General features: G+C 39.9%; 1 protein-coding gene across 1 annotated transcript in view; it reads right to left on the bottom strand.

Annotated features, from left to right (window-relative positions):
* Window positions 1-7,136, bottom strand: part of LOC124594239 — a 94,345-nt gene extending 87,209 nt beyond the window's left edge. The window contains exon 1 of the mRNA XM_047132637.1: window positions 6,976-7,136. Coding sequence (XP_046988593.1) covers window positions 6,976-7,082 — 107 coding nt within the window. The 5' untranslated portion in view covers window positions 7,083-7,136. The remainder of the gene's footprint in view (window positions 1-6,975) is intronic.
* Window positions 7,137-23,546: the final 16,410 nt, after the last annotated feature.

The following is a 23,546-nucleotide window of genomic DNA, read 5'->3' as shown; positions in this document are numbered from 1 at the left end:
TCTTCCCTTCTTCTCTTGTCTTGGTTGAGTGTAGACAGACATCTTGCGAGTGCTGGCAAATGTAAGCATATTTGTACTAATTAAGCAAGTAATATATTGATTTAATATTATTGTGCACTTTTAATTTGTATGAGGTGATTCCGATTTCATGTCCGCCTTCCTTGAATTAACCTGCATTCAAGTAATTTGCAGGTCAACAATTGCAGCAGCCGATGCAGCCAATGATGCCATTACGTGGCGATATTAACTTATAAAAATTAGCGGAAGCGAAAAACTCGCCCGCTATTCACGTAATATACATTTTTCTCCACAGCTGCCCGACATTGAAGAAAATATGTAGCTTTAAGATTCTTATTTTCAGTACCACAGCCGAGAGCCAGACCCAGGACCCCAACTACAATGCAATGGTTAACGAAGGTAGTAAAAAATACTATAGCGTGTGTGTGGGTCGCAATTGTAATTAATAACTAAAGATTTTTTGCTTTAAAGTGAACTGACTAGCTGAGGAAATTAATATGAAAAGTGTATTCTATTGTTCAACTTATATGTTCATGCTTTAAGATTCAGTGAGTCTAATGTTCATTAACATAAAAAAATAATTTATACTGAAGCTTGTTATTGTTAAAAAAGAAAACTTCACAAAATTAATATGAATGGAAGTGGTGAAAATCTATTAACTAAACTTAACGATTATTGTAACAGTTCTGCAGAAGTGCTCACTAAATTATCAGAGCTGAAAAAACATAAATCATACCTCCTTTGAAAAGCTGAAATTTTACCAACTAAATATGGTGAAAAATTTTTATTACTTTTAGATGATAAATTTAAGATTTCTCTTTCAGATCATGATGCTAAACTCTTTACAAATGATGATGACAAATTAGACAAAATTATTGGATTACATTTTATTTATTGAGGCAAAAAATGAAATAAAGATCTTCCAAATCATGTCAAGGAATTTGAAAAAAATTTAAAATTTTTTGAATTTAATATTTGAATATTAAACTTAAAATGAATAATTTATTTTTTAATTAAATGAAATCCTCATTTATTGAATATGGGTGAATATTTGGTTGGGGGATACTGCGAAATTAGAATCTTGGATTATATCCTGGAATTTTTAATCCACTATGCTCTTTGAGCTAGAATCTGCATTCATTTACTACTCTCGACATTCCGACCCCTCTGCTAACATCTTCATCAGTAGTCTTCTGGTGCCACAAAGTGGCTGGACACTGAACATATAAGAGGTTATTTTACTCACATTTCAGAGAAGTTAATTTAGTGTGAGATATTCTTCATGCTACCATTGATGGTCCATCATTAATGGGAAAATGGTGATAGCTGGTAGTGAAAGAGAGGGGAAATGTTACCAAAACAGTGTTCTTATCAATAGAGAAGATGACTATAAGCTTCTGACTTGGCAGCTGCCTGTGTATAACAGTGGATTGTCAGTTATGATACGAACATAAGTACAATAGAACACCCAGTCCAAAAGCGGGAAAAATAGTGCACATTATCTCACAGTGCAAGGATGGAGGGCCATAGCGGAAAATGGTTTGCTGTTAAAGTCATTAAACTTCGGTGAGAAGGAGACAGGTATGGCAGTGTTGATGGCTAATGATACTCAGTCAGTTAGTTTCTACAACATTCGCAATGATCCTCCCTGCAAATTTGGGAGAACTGCTTAAGAAATTCCATAATGTGCTTTTTCCTCTTTAATTTCTCATTAGACCTAAAAGTTTTTCACGTTTCCATGTTATTTATTTATTTCCTCATCATGTGTTACGTGATAATTATATAGTGTATAGCTCCTCTACATGTACAAAATTGAATATGTTTTATCTTTTTTAAATTAAGAGTGAACCATTCACAGAAAAGCAATCAGTGCGGTTTTTAAGAATATTGTTTACCATTTATTCTGTTTCTGTATGTGCTCTGGAATTGCTTACGGTACTAGTGTCACCCACAAAAATAATTAATTCCATTTGTTGTTCATTAGGCAGAAGATGTATGAGGAACAATAGCAGGCATAAGATTGAGCCTTGAGGAACCCTACCTGAAAGGTGAATGCAAAATGTCAAAGACGAATAATTAGGACAGCAGGGATATAGGCAAGCATCTGTCACAAAGAAAAAGACACAAATTTACAGAATAACTATCGAATTAACGATGTAGATTACTGTGTGATTAGAGAGCAATTTCCGAGTTATTACAAACCATACTAGGGAACGCCAGCCTTGAAAAAACTGACACAGATTGTACCACCGAACCCGATTTCCAATCTAGAGAGGATACTCAGAGAAAAATTATTCTGTCAGTGCAGGAGCTAGTCAGGAAATTTATGCACAGTCATATAGCCAGTAACACCTCTCCACTCGTAAAAAAAAAAAAAAGACTGCAGTGCACGATATTACCAGCCCCCTCCCCACCCTCTCCCCACTTTCCCGCCGGCCGGGGTGGCCGAGCGGTTCTAGGCGCTACAGACTGGAGCCGTGCGACCGCTACAGTCGCAGGTTCGAATCCTGCCTCGTGCATGGATGTGTGTGATGTCCTTAGGTTAGTTAGGTTTAAGTAGTTCTAGGTTCTAGGGCACTGATGACCTTACAAGTTAAGTTCCATAGTGCTCAGAGCCATTTGAACCCACTTTCCCGGCGTAAACACGACGATGCTGCCACCTGAGCCAGGTCGCTTTGCTACATAGTAACTAGTCAGCGACGACGCGCGAGAGGAAGATAAGGAAACAACAGGAAGCCATTCCGGCAACAGACTAACTTGCTCAATTCTAATGACAAATGACTGTCGAATATTACCACATCACACAGACATTGTGTTACCACTATTTCAATGATCATGTGTAAGTACTAACACGCTAGTGAAGCACCATAGGGGGAGAAGTCTCCATACGCCTGAAACCCCTGTTTAGTATCAAATGTTATTATACAGGTTGAGTCGTGATGGGTCATTCGTGTTTGAATTGTCCTCTTCGTCATCCCGATTTTTCGACGTCGTGTTAAGTTTCGTAACCGTTGCTGCCAGATTAGGGGGCGTTGCGGCGCCTTTGCCGGCGTTTGAGTGGAAGCAGCACCCCCTAAATATAGGGGTTAACAGGACCGGAAGCATCTGTCTCTTCGAAAAAATATGGCCCTATGGTAAACGATGCTGTAAACCCGCACCACACATTGACCTTTTCAGGATGAAGTGGTACTGGTTGATTTGCGTACGGATTTTCTGTTGCCCATATTCGACAATTCTGTGTATTGACATATCCTGTCCGATGGAAGTGGGCTTCGGCTGTCCACAAAATCTTCCACAGCCAATCATTGTCCACATCGGTGCGAGCAAGAAAGTGTAAAGCATGGGTCTCTCTTGCTGGCAGGTCAACAGGAAGTAACTCGTGCAGATATGTAACTTTGAATGGACAGCAAAGAAGGATGTTGCGTAGGATTTTATGCACCGCGCTCACGGGTATATCCAATGTTCGAGCAATTCTCCATGCACTACACATTTGCACACCATCACTTGTCTCCTCCTGCACTGCAGTGGTCAATGCTTCCACTGATGTTGAATCAATTCGTTTCCTCCCTCTACCAGGTTGCACATGAAAAGAACCCGTCTTTTGGAATTTCCAAATCATTTTCTCGAGACCCATGGCAGTCATTGGGCCAACGCCTTTTTTCAAATCCTTCAGTGTCCGGAACTTCTGCATTACAACACGTGCACAGTCATCATTCTTGTAATACAGCTTTACAAGCAGAGTGCTATCCTGCATTGAGACAGTCACGGCAAACGTCGCAGACCGGAAAGGAGGAAAAGCCGTGTACCAGGAGTGTTTATACCAACTTCAATGGGTCGTGCGCATGACAGGTGTTTTCATTTATGTATTCTGACACATACAGCGCCATCTATTGATCAATTTTCACACTTTTTTTTTTCTTCTGCCATACGTTTTCCCCCTTCTCCGATAATATTCCGTTGCAGTTTGATGCCATTCTGACCAGTAGTGTTATTCTAATCGTTTTTAAGTTTAACTTTAATTATAATCACCCTGTATATCATTTTTGGGCCCTTGTCCCACTTCAACATGGGGTCGGCCTTGTTACTATGAATTTGGTGATGTTAATGTCAGAGGATGGCCAGATGCCGTTCCTGTCGCCATCCCATACCTCCAGGGACAGAATTAGTGTACCTCAGCTGTCTGCATCTAGTGTAAGCCATGAAATAGTGCGAACGTTTTCAAATGTCTGCGAGTCATGTAATTGAGGCGGACATGGGGACCAGCCCAGTATTCACCTAGTGGGATGTGGAAATCCGCCTAAAAACCACATCCAGGCTGGCTGGCACACTGGTCCTCGTCAGTAATCCCAAAAAAAAAGTTCAAATATGTGTGAAATCTCATGGGACTTAACTACTAAGGTCATCAGTCCCTAAGCTTACACACTACCTAACCTAAATTATCCTAAGGACAAACACACACACCCATGCCCGAGGGAGGACTCGAACCTCCGCCGGGACCATCAGTAATCCACTGGGCGGATTCGATCCGGTGCCAACGCACCTACCCAAGACCAGGAATCAGCGCATTAGCGCTCTCGGCTAGCCTGGCGGGTTTACATACTCACCCTGTATACCTTGGCCCAACCCTTCCTAGTCTCCTTGGTTTTTTACCCAGTAAGGTAGCACGCCTGGATTCGCCATTCCACAGGTTGGTAATAGTGTTACTTCTAATCCGTAGTTGGAATCCATGGTGGTTATTCATGGTGACAAGTTTTTGCAGTCGCAAACGAGTTTTGATTTGTAATCATTACAAATTTGAGCGATCATAGTTACACTACTGAGGAGCACTTAGTGACAAGTGTGTGAGTGCGAGGGCGACAACATTCAGAGCAGACAATGAGACACATTACAGGAGCATTCAATCTCCACAGCAAAAAGCAACACTTCTGGATTAGGTTCAAATGGTTCCAATGGCTCTGAGCACTATGGGACTTAACATCTGTGGTCATCAGTCCCCTAGAAGATTCGAACCTGCGACCGTAGCAGTCGCGTGGTTCCGGACTGAGCGCCTAGAACGAAGCATCCACACGTGTCGATTTCGTAGGAGACTGTTCAATCGAAGCAGAGACTCCGGTATGTGTTTCTTCTTGTGTTAACATTGCCAAAACCAAAAGCACGTCTTACCCAAACCAGAGCCGGCCGCGGTGGCCGAGCGGTTCTAGGCGCTCAGTCCGGAACCACGCGACTGCTACGGTCGCAGGTTCGAATCCTGCCTCGGGCACGGATGTGTGTGATGTCCTTAGGTTAGTTAGGTTTAAGTAGTTCTAAGTTCTAGGGGATGATGACCTCAGATGTTAAGTCCCATAGTGCTCAGAGCCATTTGAACCATTATTTTGTTTTGCATGCTTCGGAACTCGGTATACCGAGGACAACAATGCGAGATCCCATGAAAAAGACCTTAAAGGTCAGACAGACCCTTTCGACCAACGTTAATAAACGGGTTGTTGGATACAGATCGAAATGAGCATGCCATGCTTTGCTAACTCAATTTCCAAATGTGCCATTTATCGCAACTCACGTGCTAGAATTATTGTCACTTGGACCAAACAGAATCTTCATTATACACTTGTGTTAGAAAGGGACCTGCCTCGCATAATGATATGGGCAGCGATGTCATCACATCTGGTTGGACCCTCCTTTCTTGAAGGGACAACGAATTGCGAAAACTATTTACACATGATATAGACATGGTTAACACCTCAGATGGAGCCGAGGGGCATCACAGAACGCTTATTGTTGCAACAAGACAGAGTACCTCTTCACCACGCTCTTGCAGTGCGCGAGTTCCTAAAAAAATGCTTTCCAGGACGGTGGATAGATCGGGGTTTATCAGTAAAAACAACTCTCTTGAAACGACCACCATGGAATTCTGACCTCGCCACACCTGGCAACTCGTTATGGGGAGTCATTAAGGCGCATGTACCTACATGTCGTTGGGTGCTACAAACAAATGACTGCGCAATGCTGTTGAGGATGCATTTCCCACTATAACACCTCACATGCTAAAAAAGATGTCAAGAAGAACATGGAGGGGTATGGAAACGTGTTTACAGCATGATGGGGAACATACCAATATGCTGGACACTAAATGCGTAAGTAAGTAATTGTGCTAAAGCAAATCAAATCAATTAGCATTTGATGCTACAGGGGTATGGGGAATTCTTGCCCATCCTGTAGTTGCGTAATAAAGCTGTGCAATTAAGTGACTGATTACCTAGCTTAGTAGTTTATCCATCTTCATCAATTGTAGTTGCACATAACGAAATAATCAGCACCTAGCTGCATTAAAGAAATTTAATTTCTTAACCGGTTTCAAGCTCTTAGTGCCCTTCTTCAGAAAGTTATAACTATCGTATTACTTGCAAGTCTCAAGAATAAGATGCATGCAGCATATTCCTGTGGTCATGTGAATCGTAGCGCCTGTACAAAAATGGTGCAGGCTCGTGATCACAGCAATATGCTGCATGTATCTTTTTGATGACACCTGCAGATAATGCAATAGTTAATAACCCTCTAAGGTAGGACACTACGTGCCTGAAACCGGTTAAGGAATTAAATTTCCTTTATGCAACTGACTGGTAAAAATTTAAATATATTTAAAAATGGTTCAAATGGCTCTGAGCACTATGGGACTTAACATCTGAGGTCATCAGTCCCCTAGAACTTAGAACTACTTAAACCTAACTAACCTAAGGACATCACACACATCCATTCCAGAGGCAGGATTCGAACCTGCAACCGTAGCAGTCGCGCGATTCCGCACTGAAACGCTTAGATATATTTACTTTGCCGTAGAAGAGACATCATGCGAGACCAAGGGAGGCATATATTGCAGCAAGACAAAACACCGCGTCTCTAAAAAAAATTCTGAAGTAACTGAGTAACAAGGTACAGAAACAACATAGTTTGTGTTATTACCTGTATCCGATAAACCAGTCGATTCTCTGTACAACTGTGTTTCTGGCAAAGCATATGTGCACGAAAAGTGAAATATTCAGCAGCGGAGGCGCCATCCGACGCCACATTAGCTTTGCTCGTGATATTCTGCGCCGTGTGCTGGTAACTGTGTTCAAAGCCGGCCTCCCGGTAACTTCACACGGAATAAACTGCTTCTGCATCGCCCCTGGAAGCTCGTTAAGAACTTTACCAGCCTTCCTCGTAAAGGCCCCACTCAGACATTTACGCCGATAGCGTAAAAAGCATGATTTATGTCGCCTTTTAAAGCGCCGCTGCGTTCCATTTTTCAGTCTTAAACGCATTAGCTGTTGTGATAACTACTTAAGCACCTATTGCTTCGCAGTTTTTAGGATCTTTTGTCATACAACACCAAAATAATTAGGTATTCAAAGCATTTTTGTCAATTTTCCAAACCGTCACAGAACAATAACTATGCCCTGGAAGCAGTAAATGATAAATTCTTTTATATGATGTGGTGGTGTTGGGAAATCATAACCGTACCGGAATTTATTACAGCATGATTATCTTGGTAACACAACAATGTTACTGAACACGTGTTTCAACTTTCAAATAGAATCATCTTCAGAATTATCTGGGTTATCGCAAATCCGAGACTGCGCGAATAACCGACAAATACGGCTAATCCAAAATACACAAGTTGTTTGGAAATCGGCCATTTACTGTATCCACAAAGCGAGCTTGTAAAATCTGAAAACCCACTGAATTACTTCCCCGTTACTCGCCGGAAACTGGCAAAGTGTAAGTACAATTACACTTTCTTTCATTCACCTTCGGGCGATAGACATTCTTTCCTTTCGGCTTCCGTTTCTCAGCAATTTTGCCAACGGTTCTCATTTTATGGAAAGTCTAATCATCGATATAATCAAACGGATTTCGTCCTTCATAATCTCATTACAGACCTTCGTATTTCAATTCCTAGGTGTGCATGATGAACAGCTTCCTAGTTACTCGGTACCTTCATCCTCGCAGTCTTCCACCGTATTTTCATCACTTAGATTATCAGATTCTGGTTCACAGGCGTCGCTCTTTAATCACCCGCAGACGTTTACGGCTTCCATGAACTACACGCGAGCAATCTGCAAGTCGGATAATCTGGAGTTTACTGTATTTCTATGTATGCCATAAAGTATTAAGCTTTCCAGCGAACTACATTTTGTAGTGACCTTTTCGAACCGAAGATGACATTCTGCGAGAGTCGGGACCAGTAATAAAAAAAAGAGTGATCTACACGGACTATAATCTCGTGACAGGAGGACACACAACACCCAGTTCCCTGCCGGGAATTGAACCCAGGCCCCATTGCGTGGTAGACAGTAACACTACCGCTGCGCTACGGTGGCGTACGTAAAGTTACTAATAGTTATCCTTGAAATTTTTTCCGTTTTCCGTCATTCCTTAGTTACTTCAGAATTCAAAGAGGTAGTCTTATATGTACGATAATGCATTATGTACTAGTTACGAGTATATTATTCTGTTTAGATCTCTCATTTTATTCTTTGTTTCCCAAATTAGAAACAACTTTTGCAGCACATGTTTAGAGGTTAAGTTATCATTTGGTGTTACTTACGGCTTTCAATATTGCTAGTCCAAGTATACCGTCCAGGAGATGTGTTGGCCCGGTCTCCATACTCAAGACGGCCGATTTTCTCCTTTTTTTCAACCACATTGATTACAACGCTTTAGTTGCACTTTTGGCTGTGTGTTGAAAATATTTGTGTTGCTAACTGTTGCTGCATGTTTACCTCTCGTCCTTTGTCAGTGTTGTATCTGTGTGGTTTCCTATTAATTCTTTGTTTTGTGTGTGTGTGTGTGTGTGTGTGTGTGTGTGTGTGTGTGTGTGTGAGTGTGTGTGTGTACGTAAGAGAGAGAGAGAGATAGTGTAAGTAGGCTGTTTATGTTTTCTCTATGTAAGTAGGCTGTTTATGTTTTCTCTATGTAAGTAGGCTGTTTATGTTTTCTCTATGTAAGTAGGCTGTTTATGTTTTCTCTATGTAAGTAGGCTGTTTATGTTTTCTTATTGGCAACGTTACGTAGCGCTCAATATGAAAATCACTGGCTGTGCTGTGTGCAGTCTGTGGCTGCTTTGCATTGTTGTAATACTCGCCATTGTAGTGTTAGGCAGCTGGCTGTGAACAGCGCGTAGCGTTGCGCAGTTGGAGGTGAGCCGCCAGCAGCGGTGGATGTGGAGAGAGAGATGGCGGAGTTTTGAAATTTGTCATGAACTGCTATATTTATATATGATGATATCAAGGTAAATACATTGTTTGTTCTCTATTAATATCTTTCATTTGCTAACTATCCCTATCAGTAGTTAGTGCCTTCCATAGTTTGAATCTTTTATTTAGCTGGCAGTAGTGGCGCTCGCTGTATTGCAGTAGCTTGAGCAGCGAAGATTTTTGTGAGGTAAGTGATTTGTGAAAGGTATAGTTTAATGTTAGTCAGGGCCATTCTTTTGTAGGGAATTTTGAAAGTCAGATTGCGTTGCGCTAACAAAATATTGTGTGTCAGTTTAAGCACAGTCATTTGTAATTGTTCAAAAAAGGGGACGTTTCATATGTCGACCCTTAGCCTAGGATACCTCACTGGAATCTTCTGATTTTTTCTTGTAGTTTGTGTATTTAGTGTAGCTTTTGTTTATTGATAGCGCGTAATTGTAGAGAGAATCTCCTTTGTAGTTGTAGCCTTTCATTGTTGTACAGTAAAACAGTTGTGGCATGCATATAGATTTGCACCAAGTATTTCGCAGCTACGCTTTCAATTAACTAGATATTATTTTCAGTGCTATATAAATGTGTTTTCCTATTTTTGCACTTCAAATTGTGCTTTTCTGTGTTATCGTGTGAAATATTGTGACAATTATGGCGTGTGAAAAACGTAACACTAGGCTCCAAACTAAACTGAGAAATAATAGTGACGACGAGCGTAGCTTATCAGCGCCGCCGAGTAACGAATTTACTAATGTTCAAAGCAGTAATTTGGTAATTGCGCATATTGAAATGGAGCGGGCGGCAAACAATGGTGTAGACAGTGAAACAGGTAGTGAACAGGGAAGCGTTATCGATCGATTGGTCGGCAACAGCTCGCCTCAGGAATCGGGAATGACAGAACACAATATTGCAAATACTGCAGACTCAGGTTTTGGGTTCTCACCGTTTTCTCAAATGAGTCAAGACACATTTTCCGCTTGTCAAAATGTGAATGTTGCCGGTGCAACTTCACTGCCGAAAAGCACTGAGGAACATGTTTCAGACACCAGTGCATTGTTATTACAATTAATGCAACAAATGGGACAAAAGCTTGAAAAGTTAGACACAGTGGAACAAAATCTCAAGAAGTTAGACACAATGGAACAACACCAGAGACAAACACAGCAACAGTTAGACACAATGGAACAAAATCAGAGACAAACACAGCAACAGCTTCAAAAGTTAGACTCATTGGAACAAACTCTTGAACAAACGCGTGAAGATTTAACTACTGAGTTACATCACATTGAATCGAAATGTCAAAAAGTCTGTAATGACGTAAAAACTCAAATTTGTGAGCATTTTCAACCTATTTTTTCGCGGCATGAAAATGCATTACAGAATCACGAAGCAGCCATAAAAGAACTGCAAATTATTGTTCATGAAAATCATGAGACCTTGCAAACTAAATTTGACTCAGTTGCATCTACCGATTCGGTTACGCAACTTGCAAAAACTCAGGAAAACTTAAAGAACACAGTAGATTCGATTTCAACACAAATGGACACTCTGAAACTTGGTTCAGAAAAACACATTGAGGAAATGTGTTCACTATCGGAGAAAGTAGCCGAACTTTCGGATCAGTTCACTAACTTATCTACGAAGGTAGATGATAATCTGAACGACACAAAACCGGTAGTCTTTAATGACACAGAAGAGTGCGAACAAATTAGGAAATTCAAACAAAATCAGAATCAAATTAATACGCAACACCAAAGAGAAATCCGGGAAGTACAAGATCAGCTGACTCAGGTAATACAAGAATTACGTATTTCAGAGGCCACTCGCGCTCCAATACGGGAAGAGGGACTTAGAAATACGGAACAACCACAAAATAATAACACAGGACACTTCGGAAGTTATGAAAGAAATTGGCAAGGTGCACCGAATTTTGAAATGGAACCGCCGAAACGACGTAACAATGACCGATATGCGACTCGCCGACATGATGACTTTGACTATAAGCTGTTCATTACTACACGTAAATTCAAAACATTTAAAAATTCTGGCAACGACATTCATCCACAAGCATGGCTCCATCAATTCTCTCATTGTTTTCCTCCCAACTGGTCATTAGAGCACAGATTAGAATTTATGTGTGGCTACTTGGAGAATGAACCAGCTGTAAGAATGCGATCGGTAATTCATGATTGCCACAGTGAAGGAGAGTTTTACCATGCCTTCCTCTCAGCATATTGGTCTCAGGCCACACAAGACCGAGTGAAACAAAGCATCATAATGATGAAACGTTTCGAACAATCAGAATTTTCCAGTCTTATGAAATATTTTGAAGACATGTTGCACAAGAATCAGTACCTGTCAAACCCATACAGCCCCTCAGAACTTATCCGCATTTGCTTAATCAAATTGCCTGAACATTTACGACACATTATTTTGGCAGGACGTTGCAAAGACGACATTGAAGCTTTTCAGGGACTGTTACAAGAATTGGAAATTGACACTGACAATCGCGGAATGCGGAAACAGGAACACAACAATTACAAGTCACATCCGTCACAATTCCTCGATAATAACTGGACGCGACAAGGCTATTCTCACAACACAAATCGTGACCAAAACAGACACCACCCGTATAACAACCGTTGGGAGAGTAGTAATAATTACAGGGAAAGATCACCTCTCCGCGGTAGTGACTATCACAGAGACAATCAGAGAAACAGACAATATGGGAACCAAAATAATTATTATCAAGGGAGACAGAATAACTTTAGACGCAACGGTCCAGCGCGCAGTTACGATTCAGGGAGAAATTCTCCACCACTTAACCGACAAGAAAGAAATTACAGGAACTACCGACATGACGACAGACGATGTGATCGTAACGACAGACCCGAATTGCATCAGAACTGGCGGGATTTAAACAGGGCAGGGCCCTCTCGTCGCGGTGAATTTGTAGAAGTTAGGTCTCCAAACCCCAATAACGACGCGCGCCAACAAAGAGACAATAGGCAATGACTCACACCGCTGGCAGCCACAAAACGTTCTTATGACACTAACGACGCAGCTGCCGTAGCTAGTAATTACGTAAAAATGGAAGACATTAGGGACATCTTACTCCAAGAACACGACGTAAAACATAACAACATTGCATATCCTGTGATTCACATTACAGTAAATGACGTAAAATTTACGGCAGTACTTGACTCTGGCAGTCCCATTTCAGTAATCAGTGAAACAGCCTTTAGCAAATGCAACAAATCGAACGATTGCCCCACACTTCCGTTACGTAAGATTAAATTACATGGTGCAATCTTTGGAAAAAGTGTAGATGTACGCCAACAAACCAACTTAGAATTCTTTTGTCAAAGCCACAGCTTCTCTATGAACTTTCTCATTGTTCCATTATTGTCGACGGAAATTATATTGGGAGTAGACTTTTTGAATGAATACAAAGCAATCTTAAACTTTCACGATGCTGAAATAAGTTTAGAGAAAGAAGGTAAGTCAATAGCTTTGAAATTTGAAGATTGGCTCTCAAACCATGACGAGGAAATTAATCGGCTTTACCTTCTGTTAGACAACAGTTCGGACTTTTCTACGGAACTAGACACTAACAATCACTCTGCAAGTACTGACAGGGATGATATCGACGGCGCATTTGACACTAATAAGTTAATTCAGAATAAAATTCAAACAATTGAGAATTGTAATGACACTGATAGGCAGGACCTTTTTGAGATTTTACAAGCACATTCCACAGTTTTTACTCATAAAACAGGAACAATCAAGGGATTTCAATACCAATTTCGTGTTCGTGAGCATACTAAATTTTGTGTTAGACCATATGTAATTCCAGCACATTATAGGGACCGTGTTAGAACAGAAATACAATCTATGCTCGACGAGGGCATTATTGAGCCTGCAGTAAGCTCATACAACAATCCATTACATGTTGTTGAGAAGAAAAATGGATCGATCAGGCTTGTCTTAGATTCGAGTTAAATCAATACGATCATTATTCCTGAAACAGACAGGCCGCAAACGTTGGAAGAACTTCTTCAAAATTTTAATGGTGTAAAAGTGTTGTCTTCCATTGATCTCAGATCCAGCTTTTATCAAATCGAACTTCATCCAGAATGTAGAAAATACACAGCTTTCCTTTGTTTCGGCGTTTGTTATCAGTTTCGGAAACTTCCCTTTGGTTTGAACATTTCTTCAGCAGCATTCATTCGCGGGCTAAATTCCATATTACCTGAGTTCTTAAAACGTCACATCACCTTATATGTGGACGATATTCTAATAGCAGAAGCTTCATGGGGACTACATAATCGCATCCTCAACAGTTTGTTACGTATTTTTGCAGAATCTGGAATTACAGTTAACTTGGAAAAGTCTGAATTCGGTAGGTCAAAGGCGAGGTTTTTGGGATATATTATTTCTTCTGAAGGCATTCAGCCGGATCCTGAAAAGTTAGAAGCAATCAGAGCCATTCCAGTTCCATCCACAAAAAGACAAGTCCGCAGTTTTCTAGGTCTCGTAAATTTTTACCGTCGTTTTCTGAATATGCAAATTCTTGTTACACCAAAACTTTGTTCTCTCACTGGAAAAAATACTATTTGGAACTGGGACGAACAAGCACAGTTGGAATTCAATTCTTTGAAAGAAGCGTTACTTCATGCGCCAATCTTAGCTCATCCAGATCTGTCACAAGATTTCTGCCTTAGCACGGATTCTTCTAAAGTCGGTCTTGGTGCCCATTTATTTCAAGAAGCCATAGAAAATGATACTACCATTCAGAAAACCATTGCTTTTGCTAGCCGAGTGCTAACAAAATCTGAAAAAAATTATTCCGTTACTGAATTAGAAGCTTTAGCTATCGTTTGGGCATTTAACAAATTCCGTTTCTTTCTTTCTGGTAAGCACGTAAAAGTATACAGTGATCATCGTGCATTACAATTTATTATGTCTTCAAAATTAAATCATGAATGGTTAAAACGTTGGGCATTGTTTCTGCAAGAATTCCGCTTCACAATAGTCTACATTCCCGGCAAGGAGAACATTGTTGCGGACGCACTGTCACGCGCACCGGCTGGGCTTGAGAAAAGTACCACAGAAGGCAACCTCGAGAAAAATTTCAGTATTCTTTACATTCAGAAAGTCGCCTTTGAAAACTTCATCACCACATCTTTAAAGGACATTGCTCATGAACAAGATAAAGATCCGATTTGGAAAGACATCAAGAGCAAATGGCATGAAAAGACACACACACAGATTCGGCATTATTACCTGGTTAGAAACAACATACTCTTCAAACGCTGCACTGTTGATGACAAGCTATGGGTACTTTGCATTCCAGACGATTTTGTTAATAAGCTCATTTGGTACATTCATTTCAGCTACGCACATTTTGGCCCACGAAAATGTTATCATATTCTTCGAACGACTTGTTATTTTAACAATATGGAAAAGCGAATTCGAAGAGTCTTGTCTATTTGTAAACTTTGTCAAAAGGCGAAACCATCTACTGTCTCACATCGTGCTCCGTTGTTTCCTATCATTCCTTCTAAATTAAAAGAATTTGCTGCTGTTGATCTCTTGGGACCGCTTGTCAGAACATCTAATGGATTTTCGTACGTTCTAGTCGCTGTTGAACTTACTTCAAAATTTGTTTCTTTCACTCCGTTACGTAAAGCCACTGGACGGTCTGTATCCAACGCCTTTGTTAAAAATTTCTTACGTGAAGTTGGACACGTTAGTAAAGTCATTTCAGATAACGGACCGCAATTCAGATCTGCTGTTTGGTCACGCATGCTTCGCAACCATAAAATCAAACCTGTTTTTATTTCATTGTACTCACCACATTGCAACCCGTCTGAACGGATTATGAAAGAAATCAATAAGCTTTGCAGACTTTATTGTCACAGAAAGCATCAGCATTGGGACAGATATTTACACTTATTTCAAAACGTGCTGAATGAAATGCCTCACGACTCCACTGCTTTACCACCTACTCTTGTACTGAAGAATGAAGAACCACCGAACAGAATCAGAGAGCTTGTACCTTTCCCGAATACACGTAAACTTCGACACAAAGACAAAATTGATTTGGCTCTTAAAAATATAAAATCTGCAGCAGACAAAAGGAGAAAACTACACAGTAAAGCAAATGCAAAGAAGTTGTATATTGGTCAGAAAGTTCTCATTAAAGCTCATTCATTGTCACATAAGAAGAAACACTTGAGTCACAAATTCTTTCTAGTTTACAATGGACCTTACAGAATCCGACGCATACCACATGATAATTGCGTTGAAGTTGAGACTCTGCGTACTAGGAAGAGTAAAGGTTTACACCACATTTCACATGTAAAACCATTTATTGAAAGATAATCTGCTTTTTAACTTAGTCTTTGCCATAAAATTTTTCGCTTCACATTACTAATATGCATTGTCAGACTTAGAATCTGTTAACATACAACAATGTTTGAAGTTAAATATCCAATCAAGAACCAAGAGAACTTACTTAAACAGAAATGACGAATGCATTGTTATAGTGAACAGACGTCACAGTGTTATTGTGTGTGTACATTCTTGCTTGTTAGTTGCACGATTATGGAACGACTATAAGGCTTACATACTTAGAACATTTACCAGTACTGCTAATGAGATTTTAATGCAACATTTTGGTCTACTTGAAAATATATTCTGGATTTAAAGTACTTTCAGTGAGATACCAGATGGCACAGTGGTTAGTTTATGTGACAGCTACACGATTTTATCACGACGCTACTAATGAGTGACAATTTACAATGTTGCTTTTGCAGTGTTTCTGTTTTATATCTGCACAGTTTTCTGTTTTATTCTGGAAAGTAAAACAGGTTTTAGTATTAACTTTTGTGGTATAGCTACAATGAGACTGCCTTTTCCATAGCACAACAATACTTTACAGTTTAGTACTTTCTTGATCACAGTAATGTACGTAATAAGTACGATATCTATACGCAAAGCATTTCACTTTTGTTTATCGTGAGGTAAGTACATTGGCTTCTGCAGAACTTAGCTTTCGGAGGAAAATAACTATGACACTTCCACAGAGATTATCTTACAACAAGATGCACATTTAGCGCTACAGGACACGCATTTCAGTGATCAATTTTATACTTAAAACATTTATTTTTAAAGATTTTTGAATTACAAAGAAAGTTTTCCGTGATATATTTCATTCCATTGGTGTAATCTGTAACACCTGAGGGTATAATTACATTAATCCTCAGGGGGGTATACGCCTACTTTGTGTACCATGTGTTTGGCAACCACTAGGAACCCTAGCTAATATGGTATTTGCTTATACAACTTTACACATCGGTACCATATTTCTCTAACACACAAATTACACAGCTATCTGATCATGTAACTGAGAGATAAACTTTTTTTATTACATCAGTGACAGATGTTTACGCAATTACACAGTTGGATAACTTCACACTTATGAAATTGTATTTTGTCTGTACTTTGTGAAATGCTCATATTTTTTCGGAACCATTGTGATACTATGAGAGCTTTGAATGATGTATTTGGTATGGATTCATGATTTTTAAAGTACGTTTGAGGCAGATGACACTTTTGACATGAGCAGAGAATTTTTTTAATTATTGGAGGAAGCTACGACGATTTTGAGATTTGACTGAGGTGTTATGATGTTATTTTTACGACGACGATGTGTATTATGCTGCTGAGGTATGTTTACGATTAATAGGCTGAGGCTATATGAGTGATTTGATTATGCTTCATATTTATAATGACGAAATATTGACGAGTGTCGATGGATACGTATATGTGTAATAAGGTAAGGAGTAATGAATAGTGGGTAGGGACTCTTGACTTGTGAAAAAGGATGTTGGAAACCAAGAATCGTACTTTAAGAGTTATGAAATGTGTGTAAATGCGTGAATGTATCACAATGCCGGCGAAAATTTTTTGGACAACGTTATATTCATAGGATTTTGTTTCTACACATTTGCAACGCAAATTCTTGACCTGTGAAATATTTTTATATGAGACTGTCACTGTAGCAGAAACTGCTGTCGTAAATATTTCCGTAAGAAAGTTAAGTGACCACCTGCACGTAATGCGTCGCGGGCACCCACCTGGGCGACAGCCGCCCGAAAAAAAGCCATTAGCCTTTCAGTGGCACAGGTAGAACAAAAAAAAAAGGGAGGCCATTATCCTGGCCATTGCCATTCCTTTAGAGAAAGCATCGCAAATCCGACACGCTGATTACTTGGAAACATATCGTACTTTCTGATATTTACTGAAATGCCTAATAAAATGACAAGAAATATTTTTACATCTGCACACCTGATTATGACAAGCGTCTTTCTATGAGAGTTGAGAGAATTTCTACTAACTTATGAAATGTCACATGACTACTGAATGATATTTTTATGCTTTGCTTTTCATAGTTGCTTATTTCATTTGATGTCTGGTTTCCAGCTGTGTTGCAGCATTGCTTTTATAAAATGAAATGCATTTGCTAATGTGAATACTTTCTGTCAACAGATCTATTAAATAATTATTTTTTTGATCCACATTCTTTAAAAAAGGAGCACTTTGAAAGGAAAGAACAATAAGGAGGAACTAGTAACAGTAACACATAATTTTCTTTTCAAGTACATGGTAATATTTTTTTTACACTAAGTTGTTGTGGTGCACCACTTTAATTACATAGACATTAAGATGTGAATATACATTTCCCTTATCTGCATTGTTGTCTTTACTGTAATATTTTTTCTGCTTGAGCTATGTCATGTTTAGATATAAGCTGCTGTTTGCCAGGCATAGTGCTACTGAACTTTAATTTGTGTTACTCTGCTAAGCCAGATTTATTTTTTGTTTGCTGCATTGCCTCATATTAGTTGTAATGTTGAATTGCTTGGTAATTTAGATTTACTGTAGCTTGCTTTGCGATTTTCCATTTTTTTTATTGCTGTTTATATTAATTGTTTTATGTGATGCTGCATTGCCTCGTCCCTTAGTTTAGCATCTGAGCTCAGTAGATTTAAGTTAGCTTAAGAGGGGGTAGACTATATAAGAACCTAACTATGGAGAATAGGGAAAGAATGCTTTGAAAGTTAAATGAAAACGATTTGGGCCTAAATGAGTATTGTACAATGAGCCATATTTCTTTTGAAAGAAATATGGTTAGAATACAGAAAAGAGGTACAGATAGGACTTTTTGGGAATAATGATGAACGAAGGGAGATCTCCAAGAACAAAAAAGGTTTTGTTCGCAAAATACTGCAGTACCAAAAGTTACACTGAAAACGAACCCTGTCCTTTCCATTGTGTTATCCCACTATATGTTTGTGTACCCTTGTGTATTTGTTTTCTTCCTGTCTCTGTGTAGTTTCATAGAATTTTTTCTTCTTTTAATATTAAGCTACATTCACTATGATGAGGAATACTGTTATCCTCGAATATAATTGGCATTAATAATATGTTATTTACTTTGTAAAGATGTTTAGACATTATTAATTCTGTTCTGTTTAATGCTCATGTGTGAAGTTGATGTTCAAAGGTTATTGTGATCTTTTATGTATGTACTCATGTCATAATTCCTGTAACACTGATGTATATGTTATTTCGATTCTTTTGTAAAGCCTGTTTTTTACAAATGTTATCTGTATTGTTATGTTCTTTAATTATGTATTTTGTACCTTTGTTATTGTATTCTCATGTTATAATATTGTAATTGAGACCACTTCATCAAATTAAGTAACTTGTAAGTTACATTTCACTGCACACGTTTCTGTTGGTCATAGTATATGGACAATATGTGAGAAGTAGGGACTGTTAGTGTTTGCACGTGTGTTAATAATTCAGCAAGGGACTGGATAACAGCATTGCTGGTTCTAAGGACAATTCCAAAAACTTTGTGGGTGCACAAGTGCTGGTTTATGGACTTGCTATATTATCTGCAAGACCCTTCAATGGTGATTGTGCACCTGCACAGTCACAACAGATGGCTGTTGGCTATCTCTACAAGGACTGCAGTGGGTCTGCACCTCTGGTGGCCCACCAATACCGTAATCTCTACCAGGACTACAGTGGGTCTGCTCTGTGATGACCTACCTACCAATACTCTTCAAAATTTCGACTGACTCTGCTGTGGGTTTGCTCTGTTGTGACCCAATACTTGTCTGCATGTCTAGAGTCAGCACTGTCTTTCCGTTGGAAGGACAACACTACTTCTTCAAGACTGCATGGAAATCCACTACTTCCGTGTGCATTTCCTTCTACTGCTCAGACTTTGAGAAAAACACTATATTTTACCGTAATGAATGATCAGGACTGTCTTTATGGACTGTGACAAAATTTTAGCTTTTGACCAACGTTGTATCAATAAGTGTGTGCATTTGATATCTTTGTTATTGCAATTATGAAAATTTTTTTCAAATCTGTATTGGGCACTGCCCAAACCAATTTGTAAAATTTTTTGTGGGGAGCATGGGGGCTATGTAAGTAGGCTGTTTATGTTTTCTCTATGTAAGTAGGCTGTTTATGTTTTCTCTATGTAAGTAGGCTGTTTATGTTTTCTCTATGTAAGTAGGCTGTTTATGTTTTCTCTATGTAAGTAGGCTGTTTATGTTTTCTTATTGGCAACGTTACGTAGCGCTCAGTATGAAAATCACTGGCTGTGCTGTGTGCAGTCTGTGGCTGCTTTGCATTGTTGTAATACTCGCCATTGTAGTGTTAGGCAGCTGGCTGTGAACAGCGCGTAGCGTTGCGCAGTTGGAGGTGAGCCGCCAGCAGTGGTGGATGTGGAGAGAGAGATGGCGGAGTTTTGAAATTTGTCATGAACTGCTATATTTATATATGATGATATCAAGGTAAATACATTGTTTGTTCTCTATTAATATCTTTCATTTGCTAACTATCCCTATCAGTAGTTAGTGCCTTCCATAGTTTGAATCTTTTATTTAGCTGGCAGTAGTGGCACTCGCTGTATTGCAGTAGCTTGAGCAGCGAAGATTTTTGTGAGGTAAGTGATTTGTGAAAGGTATAGTTTAATGTTAGTCAGGGCCATTCTTTTGTAGGGAATTTTGAAAGTCAGATTGCGTTGCGCTAACAAAATATTGTGTGTCAGTTTAAGCACAGTCATTTGTAATTGTTCAAAAAAGGGGACGTTTCAATAGGGGTGTGTGAAATTGATAAATTTTTTCTTCTGGTCGTGTTTTACATTTCTGTTTGCTGTTCATTTAATGGCTAACATGATCAATGAGTTATTGTTTGCATTGATTTGGTCATTAATTACTTTCTTTTTCATTTCATTCCTTGTATAAAAAAGTTTTCCTGTAAAGTCAGACTTTTTTGTTGTGACTGCTCACTATAATAATTTTCACGTCCTGATCTATGTTGAATGGTTCATGTCCATGTTTTATCAGGTGTTCAGCCAACAGCAACAGACACAATTGCATATGCCACGACCAATCACCTACAAAATCTATAATTAACAACACATGTCACAGATGCTAAACCATATCCCACTCAGCAAAGAAAACCATGAAAAAGAATTACAAACGATGAAACTCATAGCCATAAACGATGGCTATAACACCCATATACCACAAAGACACAACCACAAAATAAAAACACAACTAAAGAAAATCAAAACAAGCAGAGAATACAAACACTGAAGAACCCAACAAACAATACAGAAACATAAAACAGAATAACTCATCACATTGTAACCTCCCCCTCACTTATCGACGTTAATGATAGTGAAAAATTAAATCGTGTGCACCTAATGGAAATTTGGGAAAAGCAATTGTCACCAAAATTAATTTTTCGGTAAAGAGGGATGAAAGGGTTACATCTAAATGAAAGGAAAAATGCAAATGAAATTGGTGGAAATTAATTTTGAGAAAAGGGTAAAATTAATAGAGAAAGTAAAGTGTGGTCGTTCCGTTAACAATTAATTCACGTTAATTAGATAGTTGAGATTTGGGGAAAATTACGGTCGCCAGTCCTATGGACAACTACTATAATAACTGAAACTGAAAGAGTAATGCACATATAATAAGCACTGAAAGCGTGGCAACTGAAGGTTGACACGTGTGTGAAAACTGAATGTTTGTCAGAAGTAATAAATTTCGCTACACTCTGACTTAATTTAGCAAAAGAATTAATAAAACCGGAAAATTGAATGTTAATTTAGTGACTGAAATTAATAGTGAACTTTGTTTCTGAAGCACTACGAAATTCAATAAAATAAGGTTAGTCTTGGGCTACCTCAACAATCATTTCAAAACCTACTTGAAGCTACGCAATTTAGCAATAAGAGATTTAACTTTGAACTTGAATTAAATGATTCTGAACAATTAACAATAGTAAAATTTAGTATGTGCCAAGCTAAGCTGCAGACACAGGTAACCTAAAATATGGTAACAAAACTTGCACTCTTAATTTCTGCTTGTATAATCTAAATATTGTAGCCAGCTCTGAATACATTAATTGAACTTTGAAACTAAAACAGTGAAATTGAATGATATTACTTTAATGCTGGCGTATGAATTTCAACGACACTCGGGTTCATTCCAGAAAAGGAAAGGACCCTGCTTGATAATGCAATTGGGACAATGAGCAACAAAGTTGCTGTATTTTTGTGATGCAATGGTTTGAAAAGCTGAGGTCTGTCATACAGTTCTAAAACTTTACGTGCTTTCAGTTTTCCTTGTTGGTTGATTGAAGGCTTGAAGTCGTCGATCGAGGAGGTGGCGACAGTCACTCATTGCCGGCCGTCGCTGTTGCAGAAGCTGGATGTTGGCGCGCCTCCTTCTCGACACGGACACCAGGCGAAACGGGCTCTTGATGTGCGCCAGCTAATGCTACCCGTCCGCGACACCGTGTCAGAAACTGTCATAGCAAATCGAGCGCAATTACATGCTGCCAAACCTCGGAAGCGCGGCAACTCGCGGGAGCGTCACCCAACACACCTGCTCCACCGCCCTACTCCAGCCGGACTCTCTCTGCCCGCGCTCCATGCGGCAGAGTTAACACTACCAAATATCCTAAACACTTTGGTTCTCCACACGACCTATCGATGTAATCGTTCGATAGCATAGTTTTCCCTAAGTCAGACCCAGCGTAAAAATACAAATAATATTTACAAAACAAACCAATTATACATCGACATAAATGCATATATATATATATATATATATATATATATATATATATATATATATATATACAATTAACAAAATACTTACAATATACACTCCTGGAAATTGAAATAAGAACACCGTGAATTCATTGTCCCAGGAAGGGGAAACTTTATTGACACATTCCTGGGGTCAGATACATCACATGATCACACTGACAGAACCACAGGCACATAGACACAGGCAACAGAGCATGCACAATGTCGGCACTAGTACAGTGTATATCCACCTTTCGCAGCAATGCAGGCTGCTATTCTCCCATGGAGACGATCGTGGAGATGCTGGATGTAGTCCTGTGGAACGGCTTGCCATGCCATTTCCACCTGGCGCCTCAGTTGGACCAGCGTTCGTGCTGGACGTGCAGACCGCGTGAGACGACGCTTCATCCATTCCCAAACATGCTCAATGGGGGACAGATCCGGAGATCTTGCTGGCCAGGGTAGTTGACTTACACCTTCTAGAGCACGTTGGGTGCACGGGATACATGCGGACGTGCATTGTCCTGTTGGAACAGCAAGTTCCCTTGCCGGTCTAGGAATGGTAGAACGATGGGTTCGATGACGGTTTGGATGTACCATGCACTATTCAGTGTCCCCTCGACGATCACCAGTGGTGTACGGCCAGTGTAGGAGATCGCTCCCCACACCATGATGCCGGGTGTTGGCCCTGTGTGCCTCGGTCGTATGCAGTCCTGATTGTGGCGCTCACCTGCACGGCGCCAAACACGCATACGACCATCATTGGCACCAAGGCAGAAGCGACTCTCATCGCTGAAGACGACACGTCTCCATTCGTCCCTCCATTCACGCCTGTCGCGACACCACTGGAGGCGGGCTGCACGATGTTGGGGCGTGAGCGGAAGACGGCCTAACGGTGTGCAGGACCGTAGCCCAGCTTCATGGAGACGGTTGCGAATGGTCCTCGCCGATACCCCAGGAGCAACAGTGTCCCTAATTTGCTGGGACGTGGCGGTGCGGTCCCCTACGGCACTGCGTAGGATCCTACGGTCTTGGCGTGCATCCGTGCGTCGCTGCGGTCCGATCCCAGGTCGACGGGCACGTGCACCTTCCGCCGACCACTGGCG

Source organism: Schistocerca americana, chromosome 1 (genome assembly GCF_021461395.2).
Source record: "Schistocerca americana isolate TAMUIC-IGC-003095 chromosome 1, iqSchAmer2.1, whole genome shotgun sequence".
Classification (NCBI taxonomy): domain Eukaryota; kingdom Metazoa; phylum Arthropoda; class Insecta; order Orthoptera; family Acrididae; genus Schistocerca; species Schistocerca americana.
Note: the sequence above shows the minus strand (reverse complement) of the source record. Positions and strands in the feature narration are given on the sequence as shown.